The following is a 16,389-nucleotide window of genomic DNA, read 5'->3' as shown; positions in this document are numbered from 1 at the left end:
GCCTTCTCATGGCCCGCTTCCCGCCAGGGTCCCTCTGGGTGTGGCCCCTGGCGGCTATGGGGTCAGGGATTGCCAGCCAAGCAGTGGCAGACACCCTGGCCACTCCCTGGTCACCCTCCTTTCTCTGCCAATCCCTGCCCCGTTCTTCCAGTTCTTCCTGCCTTTTCTTTCCCACAAAGGGCAGAAGCCTTTTTCTTTCCCACGTAGGGCTCAGGCTTTGCTCCCAGGGCTGGCAGCCTGCTAGGATGGTGTGGGATTCAGCCATGCTGACCCTGAGTGGACCGAACCCCCTCATCTTTCTGCAAGCCCTGTGCCCTGTCCTTCCTGCTTAGAGTAAGGATCTTGAGCAGCACAGCGCCCCCAACACCTCCATCGCAGTGTACTCCCCGGAGCTGGACCTCTCATTGCCAGGGCAGAGGCTTCCGCTGTGCAGTCTCCTGCTGTGAGCAAGGCTGAGGCCTTTGGAGGTCAGAGGTCAGAGCCCAGTCGCCGTGCTGCAGCCGAGCAGCGGGCAGCTGTCCCTTTGTTCCCCTTCCCAGTGGAGAGCAAGTGGCCGCTCCGCCTTTGGTCCGACGGCCGGGAAGGTGGCCTGAGGCTGCAGCTGCAGACCTCACAGTGTAGACAGCGTCTCATCCTCCCCCCTCTCGGCTCTGGACCGGCTTTGATAGGCAGGCGGCTTAGCCAGGGTGCTGGGACGGCCGCCTTTCTCATCGCCTCGCCTCCCTCTCGTCCCCCGCTGGCAGCCACCCACACTTGCGGTCGGCGTATCCCCGGACCGCCACCCTCCCTGCTCTGTCCGGGCATGCCGCGGCAGGGGATGACATCTCTGATCTGTGGACTTGGGTCAAAGACCCCATCTGCTCCCTCTCCTCATGGCTTTCGGCAGCTCAGGGCAGAGGGCGTATGCTGTCTGGGTCCAAGGCTCTAGACCAGTCCCCGGTGTGTGCAAACCTGCGCCTTCCCCAGGCCAAGGAGCCAAGAAGGTGACCCCAGTCACAGCGCTCCGTGGAGGCTCACGCTTCAAGTTCATAGACCACGAATTTGGGGGTTGCTGAGATCTAAGAGTGAAAACGTTCATTTCTCCTGCTTCTCCATCTGCCTGGAGGCTGCAGGGTAGAGGGGGCAGGTGTCCTCTTGCTGGTCCCACCCTCTCCCCACCCCACCGACATGGGCAGCCGAAGATGCCAGTGTGGTGGGGAGCCCAAGGCAGAGCGCGGGTCTGAGCCCCAGTGTGGGCTCCAGGCCTGGTCGGGGAGGTCAGGTCTCCAGGTCAACTCCTTTAGCCCTGGAGGTGGCCAGTGCAGGAGCCACTAGGTACTGTCAGCAGTGCCGTGTCCCACTGCCTTAAACTTTAAGTAACAGGGCCCCTCAATCATGTCCAAGCAGAGCGAGCAGGTGGGGATCCCCCAGTGCCTGTCCCCTGCTGCCAGAGACCAGGTATGGCGTCTCACCCATGCCCTGTGACTGCTCCCCTGGGGTGAGCACCATGGCGCCTCCTCGCTTCTCCACCCAGCCTCCGTGTGAGCTGTCCCCAAGCCCTGCTGAAAGCGCAGGTCCCCTAGTCCAGGCAGCGGGCAGGCTGGCATCCGGGCCCTCTACTGCACTCTCACGTCCACTTGTGCAGAGTCACCGTCTGTCCAGCTGGCTGGTTTCTTCCCCAGTGTTGGCTCCTGGGGGTGACACTGTGGATCTTGGTCTGGTTCTTGGTGCAGGCGAGGCTGCCATCCCATCCCCCTGACAGCCATTCCACCGCGTGCAGTAAGCCCCCAGGGAGCTGGCACACCTGAGCAGCCCACTAGGCAGCCGTCTGCAGCCAGGCCCCTGGCTCCGCTCCCCAAAGCGACTGTGCAGAGTGGGGCTGAGCCCAGCACGGGCGGGAGTGGGAGGTGGAGGCCAGGGTCCCCGTGCACTTGGGCTCCAGGCACAGGGTGCACACGTGGGCAGGTTACTCAGGTGCTCTGTGCTGGAATCATTCATGTGAGATGGGGTCAGCTAGGTCCTTTGGCTGTGCGGGAGGCTAAAGTGACACCTCCCATGAGCACTCTAGGCTTTCCTGGCCGGCAGCGCTGACATGAGGCTGTCATTAGCAAAGGGCCCAGCCTGCCTGGAGCCCTCTTTCCTCGGCACGTGGCCGAGTTTCACAGCGGGCCCATCCCTCCAGAGCCACTGTCCGGGGCCTGTGCTCAGGGCCTCACCCTGGCCATCTTGTCCGCCTGTGCAGCTGAGGGCCAGCGACCGAGCAGCTGTTTTGTTTGGCCCTCACTATCTCCCGAGGCCTCTGTTGTGTTCTCTGCCTTTGAAGAGCTTGCTTGTTTGTGAACCTGGGCATGTTCATGCTTGCAGGCGCCCTGAGTACCCAGATCCGTCCCTATGCCCAGGAGAGGGCAGGAGCTCCCTGCTGGGCGGGGCCTAGGGCAGGGAGGTGGCTCTCCTGCACCTGAACCTGGGCCAGGTTTGGCAGTGAGTCACTGGATTGAGGTGTGGCCTGAACACTCCCCTGAGCGTTTGGCTGCCGTCCATGCCTGGCTGCCCAAGTGAAGAACAGGCAGGCCATCCTGTGCCACTTTTGGAGACTGGCCTTGTGGGACCCAGCTACCTCTTCTGGTTCCTGCCGATGCTGCCGACTTGCCCACAGCTGCCTCCTGCTTAGCAGCGTTGGGGGCCAGTCCCTGCGTGCGGGTCACTGCAGTGCAGGGGCCACATGGCCCCAAGGACCTTCGCAACTGTTACCGGGAGATTCTGTTCACAGAGATGGTTCTGAGATGGCACCACAGGCCATCCACAGGTTGGGGGCTGGCCACCAGGTTGGTTCCTGTGCCCTCCGGGAGGCTGGTCCCTTCCACGTCAGGCAGAGCCGGCCGCACCTGGCCAGGGAGCCCGAGGGTGTCCCAGCCTCCCCTGCAAGTGGGTGACATCTGTGGGTGAAGTCTGTCATGTCCGCCTGCTGTCAGACCCTAACAGCAGGACCTGACTCTGACTGCTGGGCCCTCCTGACAAGACACCTCTTGGAGGACTTATTAGACCCCTCAGTGGGAGCCGTGTCCATTTCACATCCCTGAGGGTCCCCACTCAGGACCGTGTCGCCCCACACTGTGGTCCCATGCTGGCCACAGGCCTCTGTGCAGGACAGCGTCCCCAGGCCAGCCTGGAGTGGACTTCTTACCTGCATCCTGCCTTCACCTCCCCTTCACAGCTGAAACGCCGCAGCACATGGAGGAGCTATCCGTTAGCCCCCAGGAGGAGTGGCAGGCACACAGACAGTCCCTGGAGCCCCAGGACCAGGGTCTCTGCTCTCTTAGCCTCCTTCAGGCCTCTTGACACCAGGCAGGACTTTGGTGGCGTCTCTGTCTCCAAGTTTGGCTTTGTGTGGATGCTAGACAGATCAAAGGGGCTGAGCAGGGATGGGGGGCTGCAGTCTGAGGGGTCCCCCTCAGGGCCCCCTGGACTCACATACCTGGTGTCAAGGGCTAGGGGCTCCAGTGTATCCGCTTTGCCCGCCCTGGTGAGAGCTTTATGGGGCTGGCTCAAGCCTGTGTCGGGAGGGATTACTGAATGTCTTAATTGGATCCGCCTGCTCTCGGTGGCTTTGGCTGTAGCAGGAGAGATGGCTCGGCGTGTTTTCGTGCTTCCTCGGTGTCCAAGGGCCCCCTCTGGGGTGGGGACATTCACAGGGAACAGCAGTGCCTGGCTGGGTCTTCTGAGGGCAGGCAGGGGACCCCAGGCCCTCTGACCTGGTTCCTGGGGGTCCTGTGGGGGAGGAGGGGAAGGGGGCCCTCAGCCATGTTCATGCTGGCGGTGATGAGGGGCTGATGGGGTCTCTGAGGACCGGGCCTGGGCCTTGTTCCTGCCGAGGGCGGACGTGTGGCCTGTCCGGGGTCTGCAGCCAGAGGCTCACTGAGGTGCAGCAGCGTGCCCGCAAAGGCTCTCCCGGCCTGGCCAGCCTGACTCGAGGGCCTGTGTGTCTGGAGGGTGCTGGGGGCTCCCAGTCCTGCAACCCCACCATGTCTCCCGCCAATTGAGGTACCTCCTGCAGAGTGCGCTCAGTGTCTGCAGTCCCCCACCCCGACCCCTGCAGGTGAGAGTGAGGAAGTGGTCCTTTGCTGATCCTTTGTTGACCTGGTACAACCAGGGTCTGCCGGGACTGAGGGGAGAGGACACCAGGTTGACCTGAAGTCCCTGCCTCCCTGTCACCCAGGCTCAACCCATTTGCTCCACAGCCCCCCATCATCCAGTTCCTTGAAGCAGCACCCCCAGCTGGCCTGAGTGGCCAGCCTGAGAACCCCCAGTGTGACCGTGGATGCCTGAGAGCCTGTGAATCGGCCAGGGATGCATCCAAATGTATATCTGGTTCCGGGAGGAGTGGGGTGGGGCCTGAGCTTCTGAGATCCAAGCAGACTACCAGAGTGGCCAGTGCCAGTCCAGGACCTGACCCAGTGCAGGTAGGGCGGAGGCCAGCCCGGACAGTTGGGCCATGTGTGGTTGGCACCTCATTCCACAACACCCAGGTGCCCGGGTGTCCAGCTGTGAACATAGCACTGACCTCAAGGAGCCATCTGGTCTTGCTCCGCTTCAGAGCGGCAGTCAGGGAGGGTCAGTGTCCGCTATCATCACCATGGTAACAGCCATCGATTTTTGTCCTGGTTACCCCTCTGGCCACCTGCCATTTTTGCCATTTTGTAGGCAGGAGAAGAACATGGCTTCTCCCAGGGAGGAGCTGGAGGCTTTGAGGCCAGCAGGGAGGATGAGGGGTTGGTGGCTGGTCCCGGAGGGGTACCCCGGTGCTGTCTAAGCTCCGCGTCCCGTCCTGGTGGCTCCCACAGCCGGCGCGACATCCCCGTAGCCCCTTGGCTGTCTGTCTTCCTGGAACGAGAGTTCTATATTCGTGCCTTGTTCAGGCGTATGCTAATTAGCTCTCAGAGGCGCCTTTCCGCTCTGGAAGCCACCAGAATAATTGAGCATTATGGAAATTTGCTTTAGAAGGCTTCAGGAGGCGGTGGGCGCTCCCAGCCAAGTTTGAGCAGCTGACCCCTTGGCTCAGAGCCCGTTAGCCACCGGCAGGGGCCGCGAGCTCCGGCACCTCCTGGAATGACAGATCCTCAAGAAATGAGTGTTTTGGCCCCTCAGTGGCTGCCAGTGGCCCAGAGGAACATCGTGATCACTCAGCAGTGATGGTGCATCCTGCTTGCCGGGTTGAAGTCCGGCTCTGGGAGGACGGGGCTGGAGGTCTGGTTCCCAAGGAGGGTCAGAGGCCTTCTCTGAGCCTCGAGCACCATCTGGGGCTGCTGAGGACTACTCCGGCATGGGGCTCAGGCTGCCTGGGAGGAGGTAGGGAACGCCAGCAACCCTGCCCTCCCCACCAGAGTGCACACACAAGTTAGGCTCGTGGTTGCAGTCACGACCGTGCAGTCTTGGTCTCGCCTCTGGCTGGGTTGCTCGTGTCCTGGGGTGGCACAGCTTGACGTCTGCTGGGGGTGGGGAGCAGCCGGTTACAGGACTGGCCTTCTGGGCTGCGGTGGCCCAGGGAGCCCTTAGGGACCCATGCGGGCAGGGACTCCACACTGGACATTCCCATCTTTCCCACGTGTTCAGATCCATCCTAGAAGCCTCATGCGCTGGGAGCACCCGGTGTGGTCTGGGGTCACTGGACATTGCCCAGGTCCAGGCAGCTGGGGAGCCAAGTTCTCATCAGTGTCCCCCACATTTGTGATGCTGCTGAAGGTACCCACTTTCTTGTCACATCAGCTCCCCTGAACTCCACACTGTGCCTTTCCAGGAGCCCCCAGCCTGTGCTCTTGTCCACAGGGCTTTATGCAAGGCTCGTCTCACAACCAGGGTCGGGGACAGGCACAGCCCTCTTTCAGTGGAAAGGACACAGGTATGGGGTAGGGTGGTGAGGAAGAGAGCATACAGTCAAGACCCCTGCCCCAGCCAGACATGGTCACCAGGGAAGAAGGCATAGACTGGAGAGAAAAGGTGGGTGGTACCTTCCTGCCTGCTGGGGCTGGGCTCTGCAGAAAGACGGCCTGTCTTGGTACCCAGTTCCTGAACCACTACACCTGCCATCCTCCCCCTTAAAGGAGGGTGTGGTGGGACCTCTGATGTCTAGATGGATGGCACCCAGATGCTTGGCTGTCAAAGTCACTATTACTGACAGGGGCAGGCACTTGCCTGGCTCTTTCTCTGGGGCGGGGACTGTGCCGTGAGCTTTGCCAGTCCAGCCCCCTAATCAAGAGACTTGTGGTCTCACTGACTTAATCCTGGTATGGGGTATAAATGTGTACACATAACCGATGAGACAGGTCAGCCCAGGCCTGGAGCCCTTTTCCTGGGATGCCCGGACTGTTGGAACCTGTCGCCCCTGTGATAGACATCCCCCAGCTGGTGGACACACACCAGGGTAGAGGCTAGTCTGTGCTCTGGGAGGTGGTCCTGCTGTGTGGCAGTGGGTCCCTGGGGAGGCCGCTCCATAGGTGGTTATTGGACTCTCTCCCTACCCCCCAGCCAGCGCTCAGCGCACCTGTGTCTTCCAGAGATGGGAACTGCCCTCTGTGACCTCCCCCACCCTGGGGCCCCAGCCTTCTCCTCCTCATGTAAATCAGGTTTTAGAAGTTTCACTGGGTTTTCCCCCTGGACACTGACATTGGAAGCATTGCTGTCCTATGACGGTCACAGTGTTATGGAGAGGGGACTGGCCCTCCATGCAGTGTGCCTAGCCTTGGGGTCTGGCAGCCAGGTCTTTAACCTCTTCATCCCACGCTGTCGCTACCCTTTGCTGGGGGTCAGCTCAGGCCACTGGCCGTCTCCATGGGAGCCAGTGCAAAGCTGGTTTCCTCAGGCCTGTGTTGCTTTGGCAAAAAAACGTGTTCTTTTTTAAGCCTAAGTGGGTGAGAACTCAAATCCTTCCTGAAATCCTGTCTTCACTCCTTTGGGATAAGGAGCCTAGTGTTGTGGCCTGGGAGGGGCCCTCAAGTGGAGTCTGCTCCCTCAGCTCACAGAGGGGGAGTGGAGCTGCCGAGGTCTGCTAGATGCCGGCCTGTGAACGGCCAGACGCTGGGGACAAGGGCCACCGCTCCCACCATCCTGGCTTGTTCCCAGTCTCCCAGATCCCCACTCCCCCTCAGCTTCTTGTCATTTGCAGACTATAAGAACATGGGGGTTTTTTTGCAAAAAAAAAAGAAAAGCAGCCTCAGTCTTTAAAAATGTCAGCGTTGTCAGAGATGCAAGTGGAGAGGACTCTTCTGGATTTAAGAGGCTGAAGACTCCCGACTCCCGGAGGAGAGATAAGAATTCTGGTGCCGCTGGAGGTTAATTCCTCGTAACCCGTGACTTAGCCTGTTTATGACTGACTTGTTCCAGATGCTCACGGAGCAGCATTTAGATAAACAGAATGCTGATTTATTGAGAGAAAGACCTGAAGAGCTGGGCGTGCGGTCCTGGGTTGGGGAGTAGCTCTCAGGCGGTGGCACATCAGGGTGCCAGGCCCCGCGATGCAGGCGCTGACGGAAGAGGGTCTGTGTCAGTGGCCGCCCTCCCTGGGTCAGGATGGCCGCAGGCCTGTGCACACGAGTCACGATCTCCAGCTGTAGAAGCTGACTTGCTGGCCACACCACGGTGCTCAGTACGGTCTTGGATGGTTCAGCCAAAAAGTGTGTGCGTGGTACATAACGTTCGTGTGTTGGGAAGAGAGCTGGGGAGCCTGGTGGAGGGTGAGTGGGTACTTGCTTCGCTATTTTTGAGGCTTTTGGGAGGTTTGGAGGGTGGAGCTGGGAGAAGTGTGTTTTGTCTTTTCAGTGCCGATGAGAACAGATTGACGGTCACACTGTTCGAAGGGCTGTGGGTGGAACCTCTGGGTGTGGCTACAGAACTGGCCTCCATTCAAGTCCCCTAAGGGTCAGCATTCAGTGCCCTGGGGGACTGCCTGATGTCTTGTGGAGCTCGGATGGGAGGCAGGGCTGCACCTGGGCTGACCTCAGGCTTAAGAATCAGTGAGATGAGCCTCCCTGCCGAACTCCACCCCGCCATCTCTGGGTCATCCAGGGCCACAGGCCTCCTTTGTCCTCCTGGCCCGCAGGCAGCTCTCCTTCCTGACCTGCCTGGCCCACTCACCCTTCACTCCACCCCATTCCTCACTGGCCCATGGTTTGTCTTCCTCTCCCGAGAAAGAGCATGGCCACCACAGAGGCAGGGCCTCTGGTTAACTCTCTCACCTGCAGCGGCACCTGCTCATGAAACAGCCGTCAGAGGGGTAAGATGAAGGTGAGCGAGTGCCCCAGGCTGCGAGCAGGTCACCTTCGTCACAGTAACAACTCCCACATCAAGACACCAGCCTGCAGTTTCTAGAGTCTGTGCCTTTTAAACATCTGGTACATGTAACTTTCTCTAGTCTCCTGGACTCTTTTATCTTCTCCCAAAGATCCCAGTTTGGGGAAACACTTGAATGTTTCGGAGATCTGAGATATCAGCGGTGGGTCCTACATCCCCGAACACGTATAAAGTGAGTGAAGACATCTCACTCCTGACTCTTGCCGCTCCTCCCGTATCACAGCAGGGCCCCGCCCTTTGGGCGTCCAGACCTGGCCTGGAGCTCCAAGCAAGCAGCTCCAGCCCTTGGCCTCCTGTGGGCCTTGGTCCTGCTCACGCTGCTCTACTCAGGGTCTGCCCCGCTGCCGTCCTCTCAGGTGTGGCTCCTTCCCACACCAGGGCCCCCTTTTCCTCAGCCGTGCCCTCACCTTCCGGCACATCCCCACGCTGCATCTGTGCTGGCGAGGTCTCTAGGTTCTGCCTTCTCTCCTCTTGGTGGGTGCCTTCGGGCCCCAGGCGCTGGCCAACACTCACCCTGGCTGATGCCAGGCCCTTCCACCTTGTCCTTGTACTGAGGTTCTTGCCAGGGGCTGTGCACCATTTTTAAGAATCTGTTGGGAATTTTTTGGTATCAGCGGTGAAATAGAAGCAGAGCGACAGCCCTGGTGCTTTCCCTGGCTCACGATCCCTGGGTTTGGTAGAAGCTAGCTCCTACTAGGGTGGGGGGCAAAGTCTTCCCTGGGGACAGCCCCCACCCTCCTGGCTGAGCTCTGAAGCAACGGGGATGCTGAGTCACCCCGACTTGCTGGAGAGGCAGGCTCCTCGTTGTGGAATCAATTCCTATTAGTATCTGCAGCCTCGTCTTCCCAGGAGATTTGGGGAGCAGGGAGCAGGCCCTGCAGAGATGGCAGTGGGTGCCTGGGAGGGACACTGGGTCTGAAGGAACCTCAGAGGGCCTGGCAGCACTGAGGCTCCAGCCCCTTACGTGGTCACGGTGCTGGCCAGAGGCCCCCTGTTTACTCAACTCCCCAGCCCCCACCCCAGATCTGCTGGCTGGTGGACTTTCTTTCTCTAAGAAGATGGGAAAAACCTCAAAAATCGTGTTATGAAGATTGTTTACAAACAGAATTTAGGGTTGCTATAAAACTGCTTCCTAAGGAGAGAGCTGATTGTCACAGCAGCAGTGTTTGTAACAGCCCGAAAGTGGAAACACCCAGATGTCCACCGGCGGACATCAGTGGATGACTAAATAAAGTGTGGTCCCTTCCCTGGAATGTTATCCGACTAGGGAGGGAATGAAGCCCTGACACACTGCCGCCGGTGAGCCTGAAAAACCAAAAACACGCTTAGTGAGGAAGCTAGACACAAAGGTCTGCATCATGGGATCCCGTTGATACGAAACAGCCTGAACAGGGGGATCTGTATAGACACTAGATGAGTTGTTGCCCAAGGCTGGAGGGGAAGGGGAGTGACTGCTGATGGGGACAGGTTTCTGGAGTGACGAGAACCTTTTGGAATTAGGAGCGGCGGTTGCTCGACCTTGTGACTGCCCTTGAGGACAGAGTGGCCTGTTGGGGCCCCCACAGGCTGGGGCTCTCCAGCCACCCCGGCTCCAGGGTTGTGTCCCTGTTGGGGGCCACGTCCCTACTAAGAGGCTAGACCAGTTCTTTTTGCATCTGTCACCCAGGACACGGCCACCACCCTGAGGGACAAGGGCCCTGCCTGGCTCCCAAGGCCGCCACCCTGCCTCTTTTCAGGGGCCCACACACCATCTGCAGGCTGCTTGGGCTCCCAGCCCCAGGTGTACAGAGCAAAGTGGGCGGCGACTGTCCTGACATTGTCCTGTCCTGGTTGCACCACCAGCCAGACTGTGACGGAGGGAGAGGTGGTGACCGGCACATTGCCTGTGTCTGTGAGGAAGCACAGCTCGTGTGCTGATATGTGTGTGTGTGTGTACACACTGCCCCAGCCCCCGCCTTCCCCTGGGGGCAGGGAGCTGCCGTGTGTACCGGATTCCACGCTTACCCAAAGCCGGGAGGCGGGTGTTTGATGAGGTTACCGGGAGTATCAGGAATTTTTAAACTCAGAGCTGAAGGGTGTGCAGCCGGAGGTGACTCACCGCTGACCTGGCAGCCTCCTTGCAGGGTAAACACTGGGTGGCAGGGCCGAGGAGGGCGTCGCCCGGTTCTCAGGTGCCTGTGTGTGTTTCTGACGTGGTTCTGTCCCCAGTGAAGCCTCGTGGCACCCGTGTGTGCCCCTCTCCTGTCTCTGCTCCCGAAGGGCCACTCTCGAACCCTCCTCAGTGCCAGGGTGGTCTGCCCACCACCCCCTCTGCAGCACCCAGGGGCCTGGCCACCTGCCCACTGCCCCCTGTGTTCACATGTCTCGGGACCCTGGCAGTCCCACCAGCTGGTAGCACTTGAGCTGGTTACCCTGCTCACCCACTGTTTGCTCTGGTGAGGCCAGGTCTGAGCTGCTACCTTAAACCTGGTTTTTTGAGTTTAGGACCCACCTGCGCTGTAGAACCGGACCTGGATTCCCAAACAGGCCTGGTTCAAAGCCCGCGGCCTCCTCCTCCCTGGGCGGGGTGGGCCTGCAAAGCTGTGCCCCCTCGTGCTGTCCTTTGAGCTCAAAGAAGCGGGGAGGCACAAGGAAGCCAGGGACGGGATGCGTCTCTGGCTGGCCCCCTGGCTCCAAGGACCTTCACTAGCCCACCTCCTAGGACCCGGAAGGGACTTGGGTAAAAAAGGACCAGTGAGTCTTCACACCGACGCCTGAGGCTCCCAGCTTTCCTGGGGAGCCGAGTTCAGGGCACAGCCTCATCTTGGGGTGGGGTGACCATCTCCTGCAGCTGGCCCAGTGCCCCCATGATGCTCTGGGTCCACCACCCAGTGGCTCGCACACGCTCACACCGCCACCTTGCAGACGTGTTCACGGGACTTACTGCAATGGCTTGTAAAACACACTGTATAAGTTCCCTGAGTGGACCAGCTTGTGCAACCACTGGCTTTTAGCTCAGAGCCATGTTCCTGTTCCCTGCATGCTCCCCGGGGACAGGTGGGGCCTCTGGCCAGCAGAGGCGATTCAGTGCATCCCAGTACATTGGTGGAGCCTGGTTGCAGGGGCCAGAATCCTCGAGAATGTCTGCATACTCTTCTTGGCAACAAAAATTCCTTTTTTAAAGGATTTGCTCTTTGTTGTTGTTTTTGCCTTTTTTCAAATGGTCTTGAATTAGTTGTGTACAGCCTTTCAAGGAAATACGTGTTTTCAGTTTGATCCGGATGTTAACTTATGATTCTGGGGCCTCAAGTATGGCCAACAACACCACTTGCTGTGTTATTTATGGACTTCGTGTCACTTGAGAGAGCCCTTGGGGCCCGAGTGTGACCTGTGGGTCCAGACTTCGGTGCACACATTCTTGACACAGCACAGTATCCCCATGGAGCAGATCAGATCTGGGGGATCCTCACCCTGCTCGGGAGCTGCAGGTCTGTGCCAGGCAGGTCAGGGTGGCGGCAGCCTGGCCTTGTCCTCTGGGCTACCCGCTTCTGTTTGTCTCTGTGGCTCGTTTTCAGCCAAGGACAGGGACCAGGAACCTTCTGTACCCTGTTGTCCTTGGCCAGGCCCCTGGGATTGGGGTGGAGAAGTGGATCAGGGCTAGGAGAGGATGAGTAAGACTTGAGCAGTATCCTGCTGGGCCAGGTCGACCTCAGCTCAGCCCTGAGCGTATGGTTGACCATCAACCATGCTGACCACGGGCGGGCACGGTTGGGGCGGGCACGGTTGAGGCGTGGCCTTCTCGTCCCCAGGCGCCGCCCCTCCCTGTCACCCTCCGCCGGACAGCACCATCAGACACAAGGTCAGGCTGCTCTTTGGACCCTGAAGGAAGTGACTTCCAGGGACTCTTGGTCCCAAACAGGTGTCCCCCGTACCCTGGTCCCAGAGCTGGCGTCCTGGTGGCTCAGTAACGTTTATCATCTTGGGTTGGGGGTCGTGTCCCGGGAGCTCCAGGGTCTGCCCCTGTTGTGGCATCTCCCCGCCCCATCCTCTCATCCCCTGCTCATGGGTGAGCATGGTCCTGGAGGCAGACCCTGTGTGGCCCAGCCCTGGTCCCTCTGGTCACTTAGCTTCCTGGAGCCGCTTGTCTATGGGAATATAGCCCTGGGGTGCTGCTGGGAGAGAGAAGGGAGACGGAGGTTCACACACAAAGCCACAAGTGTGCCCACTCCACACCCACGTGCAACATGGCCACACACGCTCACACCCACTCTCTCTGCATTCATGCAGGCACTCACTCCCACACACACCTTGTGTACCCACATGCACACGCCTTTCCCCACTCACACCCACACAGGCACTGCGTTCACACCCACGTGCTCGCTCGCGCTCACGCACTGTGGTGCGGGCCCTGCCCGCGAGCACCCTTCGCAGCCTCAGGCTGGGTCTGGGCGTCTTCCTCTCTCCACACGGGAGAGAGGAAGCCAGCCTGGGGTCTGTGTTTCCTCACGTATTGCCTGGGAGGGGGTCTCCTCTCCGCTGGCGCAAGTGGCAGGCTGGACATTCAGCCCAGGGCCTGGTAAACCCCAGCCATGTATGATCCTACCCCATGACCAAGGGGCCCTGCCAGCATGCTTGTCTCTCCTCTTCTGGCTGCACCTCACAGCTTGCAGGATCTTAGTTCCCAGACCAGGGATTGAATTTGTGCCCTCAACAGTAAAATTGCCGAGTCCTAACGTGGGAGGGATTGGGGGCAGGAGGAGAAGGGGACGACAGAGGATGAGATGGCTGGATGGCATTACTGACTCGATGGACGTGAGTCTGAGTGAACTCCGAGAGTTGGTGATGGACAGGGAGGCCTGGCGTGCTCTGATTCGTGGCGTCGCAAAGAGTTGGACACAACTGAGCAACTGAACTGAACTGAACTGAACCACTAGACCACCAGGAAAACCACTGCCCCCCACCATGTCTCCTGATGGGGATGTGCGGTTGGCCTTGCAGGGCCTGTTCCCTAGCACACGACGGCTCCTCCCAGCCGCCAGATGACCCCGGGGCTCCTTCAGAGGCACTCTCGTCTCTTCCTCCTCCCTCAATAGACATCCCTATGTCCAAGGCGAAGCCTGTCTTTTGGGATCTCAGTCCAGCAGCACTCTGAGAGTGAGAACTCAGAACTCAGACAGGAGGCAGGGCTCCAGGGCCTGCAGGGTGGAAGTGGGCACTGCAGCCACCTAACAGCCCACTGACCTTGGGCAGCCTGCCCCAAGGATTGGTGGAGATCTGACCACGTGTGGTCAGTGGTCACCATGCCCTGTGGTCATCAGGGCTGAGAGCAGCTGGTAGAATGGCCTGATGACCAGGAGGAGCTGGCCTCTCACAAGCCCCACTGTGTTTCTGGGAGGGAACATGACCCCGGGGATCACCTGCCTGCCATCCATGTGACCTTGGAGGGCAGACAGCATTGTCCCTTTAGGGCAGGAGCCACAGGAACTGTTCTGCTTTCTAGCAAGCCTTGTGGAGACCAGGGCTGCTCCTCATGGCTGCCCCCCAAAGAATTCTCTGGATCATGTGAGCCCTGAGTGGCCTGGCCATGAGGGGAGGGACATCCTGGTGTAGGCAGCACCTCCAGGACACTTAGTCAGCAGGTCCCGAGGGCAGGGACAGGCCTTCCTCCATGTGGTCACAGTGCGTGGTCAGCACCTATTTAGCAAATACTTGCCAGTGAAATGAATGCAGCCCACACTGCCCGTTCCAGACCCACTCTCTGCAGGGGAGGAAGTGAGCCATTTGTCCAGGGAGGTCCTTTGTGCTGACTCGGTGGGTGTGGGCGGTGGCCCTGAGGGTCATTGGAGGCAGTTGTTGTGTGTGCCCCAGCCTGGAGCTTCTATACCACGGCGTTGAATTGGGGTGCTGGATGTTGGGGCTCTGCTGACCATAGCGTGTCTTGGGCCATGGGGTCCTTCCCTCTACAGTCACCCCGCCTTCCACACCATGTCCCAGGACACACGGGCTACTCGTTGAGGCTGCCGCCTCTGCCTGGGCCCGAGGTGGGTGGGCCAGTGGTAGTTGGCACCTGCGACTGAGAGGAGATGCCAGTGCTTGTGGGATCGCAGGCAGGGTTGAAACCTGCAAAAGTAGGGCCTCTCATCCAACCTCTACCGTGAACCTCGGCTCCGATGCAGATACCCGCAAGCCCCCAGAGACACCAAGCAACTGTGCGTCCTTGTTCTAGAATTTCCCGTCTCTCTGGGTGGCATCACCTGGAGAGGCACCCCTCCCCCTGCCCCCAGGGCACCCCTGCCCACCTGCCGGTCCCCAGACCACTGCAACCCCAGTGCCCGGCCCGCCAGTGTGTGCTCCGCAGCCATGGAGGGGTGATGGGGCAGTGATTCTGAGGCTCTCGCTTCCCTTCTGCTTTTCTCTCCTGCCATCTGCCTTCCAGGGGACGTTCTCTTCCAGATGGCCGAAGTCCACAGGCAGATTCAGAATCAGCTGGAAGAAATGGTGAGTCGCAGCCTCCCAGGGAGGCCCGGGGAGGGAGGGGCAGCTGCAGGTGGGCCGGTGCTGTCGGAGGGCAGGGGAGGAGGTGAGCGTGTGCTTCGCCATGCATCCCCTAGGGAGGCCTGTGCCGCCCTGGGTCACACTCGGGTCTGGGGCATACCCAGGGCGCAAGACAAGTCACATATGAAGGAGGTGACCATCGTGGGGCCTAGGGGTATACAGGAGGACCTGAGAGAATAGGGCGCAGGCCAGATGGGGTCTCACACTCAGCTGGCCACGAAGGCCAGGCTCCAGATCAGCACTCTCTCCCAGGGCCGCCTGTTTCCGCGGGGCCACCAGGGTCATTGGCTCACGGGTCCTCTCTCCCATGGGGGTACCCAGCGTCCTGGGCACCCTTGTCATGGTGACCGGCCCCCTCTCCTAGGCGGCTCCCTCCCTCGGGGCCTACGTTAGAGCTGACATCTGTTTTCTCTCTGTACCAGCTGAAGTCTTTTCACAACGAGCTGCTCACGCAGCTGGAGCAGAAGGTGGAGCTGGACTCCAGGTACCTGAGTGTAAGTAGCCCACCCGTACCTGCTGGTCTGCCTGCCCTGCTTGGGCTCTGTGTGAGCACTTCCCTCGGTCCAAGGGGTTTCCAGCTTCCCGTGAGCTCTGCGTCCTGTGGTTTCCCGCAGCTCCTCTGACGTTTCGTGCCCGTTTGAGACCAAACGTGACCCCATGGGTGGACTCTTGCATCGGATGCCCCACGTGCCCTGGTCCTCTGCCCCTGCCTCTCAGCTGCTTTTAGTAAAAACGATGATGTGCAGTGGCCATAGTGTGGAACCTGCACGAACACTTCTGACCTGCTGTCATGAGTTTCCTGGTCCTGTCCCCTCCCCCAGGTCGACCAGGAGGGCGAGGGGTCAGCCGGTGCTCATGACACGAATTCACACCCTTCCCGCCCTGGGGTGGAAGAGGGAAGCCCAGCTGGCAGTCCCAGCCCTGATCTTTATCTCAGGGTGCGCAGGTCCTGCCATCCACGAGCTTGGACTGCTGTGGCCCTGTGGAGAGTGGGAGGGGCACGCTGGCTCACTGCCCACATTGTTTTGGCATTTGTTTCTCAGGCTGCACTGAAGAAATACCAGACGGAGCAGAGGAGCAAAGGTGACGCACTGGACAAGTGCCAAGCTGAGCTGAAGAAACTCCGCAAAAAGAGCCAAGGGAGCAAAAACCCGCAGAAATACTCGGACAAGGAGCTGCAGGTAGGACTCGACCGCACGTGCTGGGCGCTCTGCCTGCAGGGACACGCCGGAGGGCTCGGGCCCCTGTGACGGTGTCAGGACTCTCGGTCCTTTCAGAGAGCAGTGAAGGGCAGGCCCTCCTGATGGATCAAACCCAGGCTCCACTCTCCTGGGGGATTTCCAGTGGGGGTGCCCTACATCCCAGAGCTGGCAGCCCCGTCCTGCAACCTCGGTGGGTGCCATGGCTCTCCGCCAAAGGAGCAGAACCCACAAGGAACCTTCCTGCCTCCGAGAGAGACCTCAGACCGCTACTCTGATTTGCTACTCACGAATGCCCACGCGCAGCGTGGGCTCAGAGCCTCCAGCAGGCAGA

General features: G+C 59.9%; 1 protein-coding gene across 6 annotated transcripts in view; it reads left to right on the top strand.

Annotated features, from left to right (window-relative positions):
• Nucleotides 1-16,389, top strand: part of BAIAP2 (BAR/IMD domain containing adaptor protein 2) — a 63,838-nt gene that overhangs the window by 22,963 nt on the left and 24,486 nt on the right. For all 6 annotated transcript variants that reach the window (XM_052658049.1, XM_052658053.1, XM_052658054.1 and 3 more), the window contains 3 exons: nt 14,738-14,799; nt 15,279-15,350; nt 15,900-16,037. In XM_052658049.1, coding sequence (XP_052514009.1) covers nt 14,738-14,799; nt 15,279-15,350; nt 15,900-16,037 — 272 coding nt within the window. The remainder of the gene's footprint in view (nt 1-14,737; nt 14,800-15,278; nt 15,351-15,899; nt 16,038-16,389) is intronic.

The sequence above is a fragment of the Budorcas taxicolor genome, chromosome 19 (assembly GCF_023091745.1).
Source record: "Budorcas taxicolor isolate Tak-1 chromosome 19, Takin1.1, whole genome shotgun sequence".
NCBI lineage: Eukaryota > Metazoa > Chordata > Mammalia > Artiodactyla > Bovidae > Budorcas > Budorcas taxicolor.
Note: the sequence above shows the minus strand (reverse complement) of the source record. Positions and strands in the feature narration are given on the sequence as shown.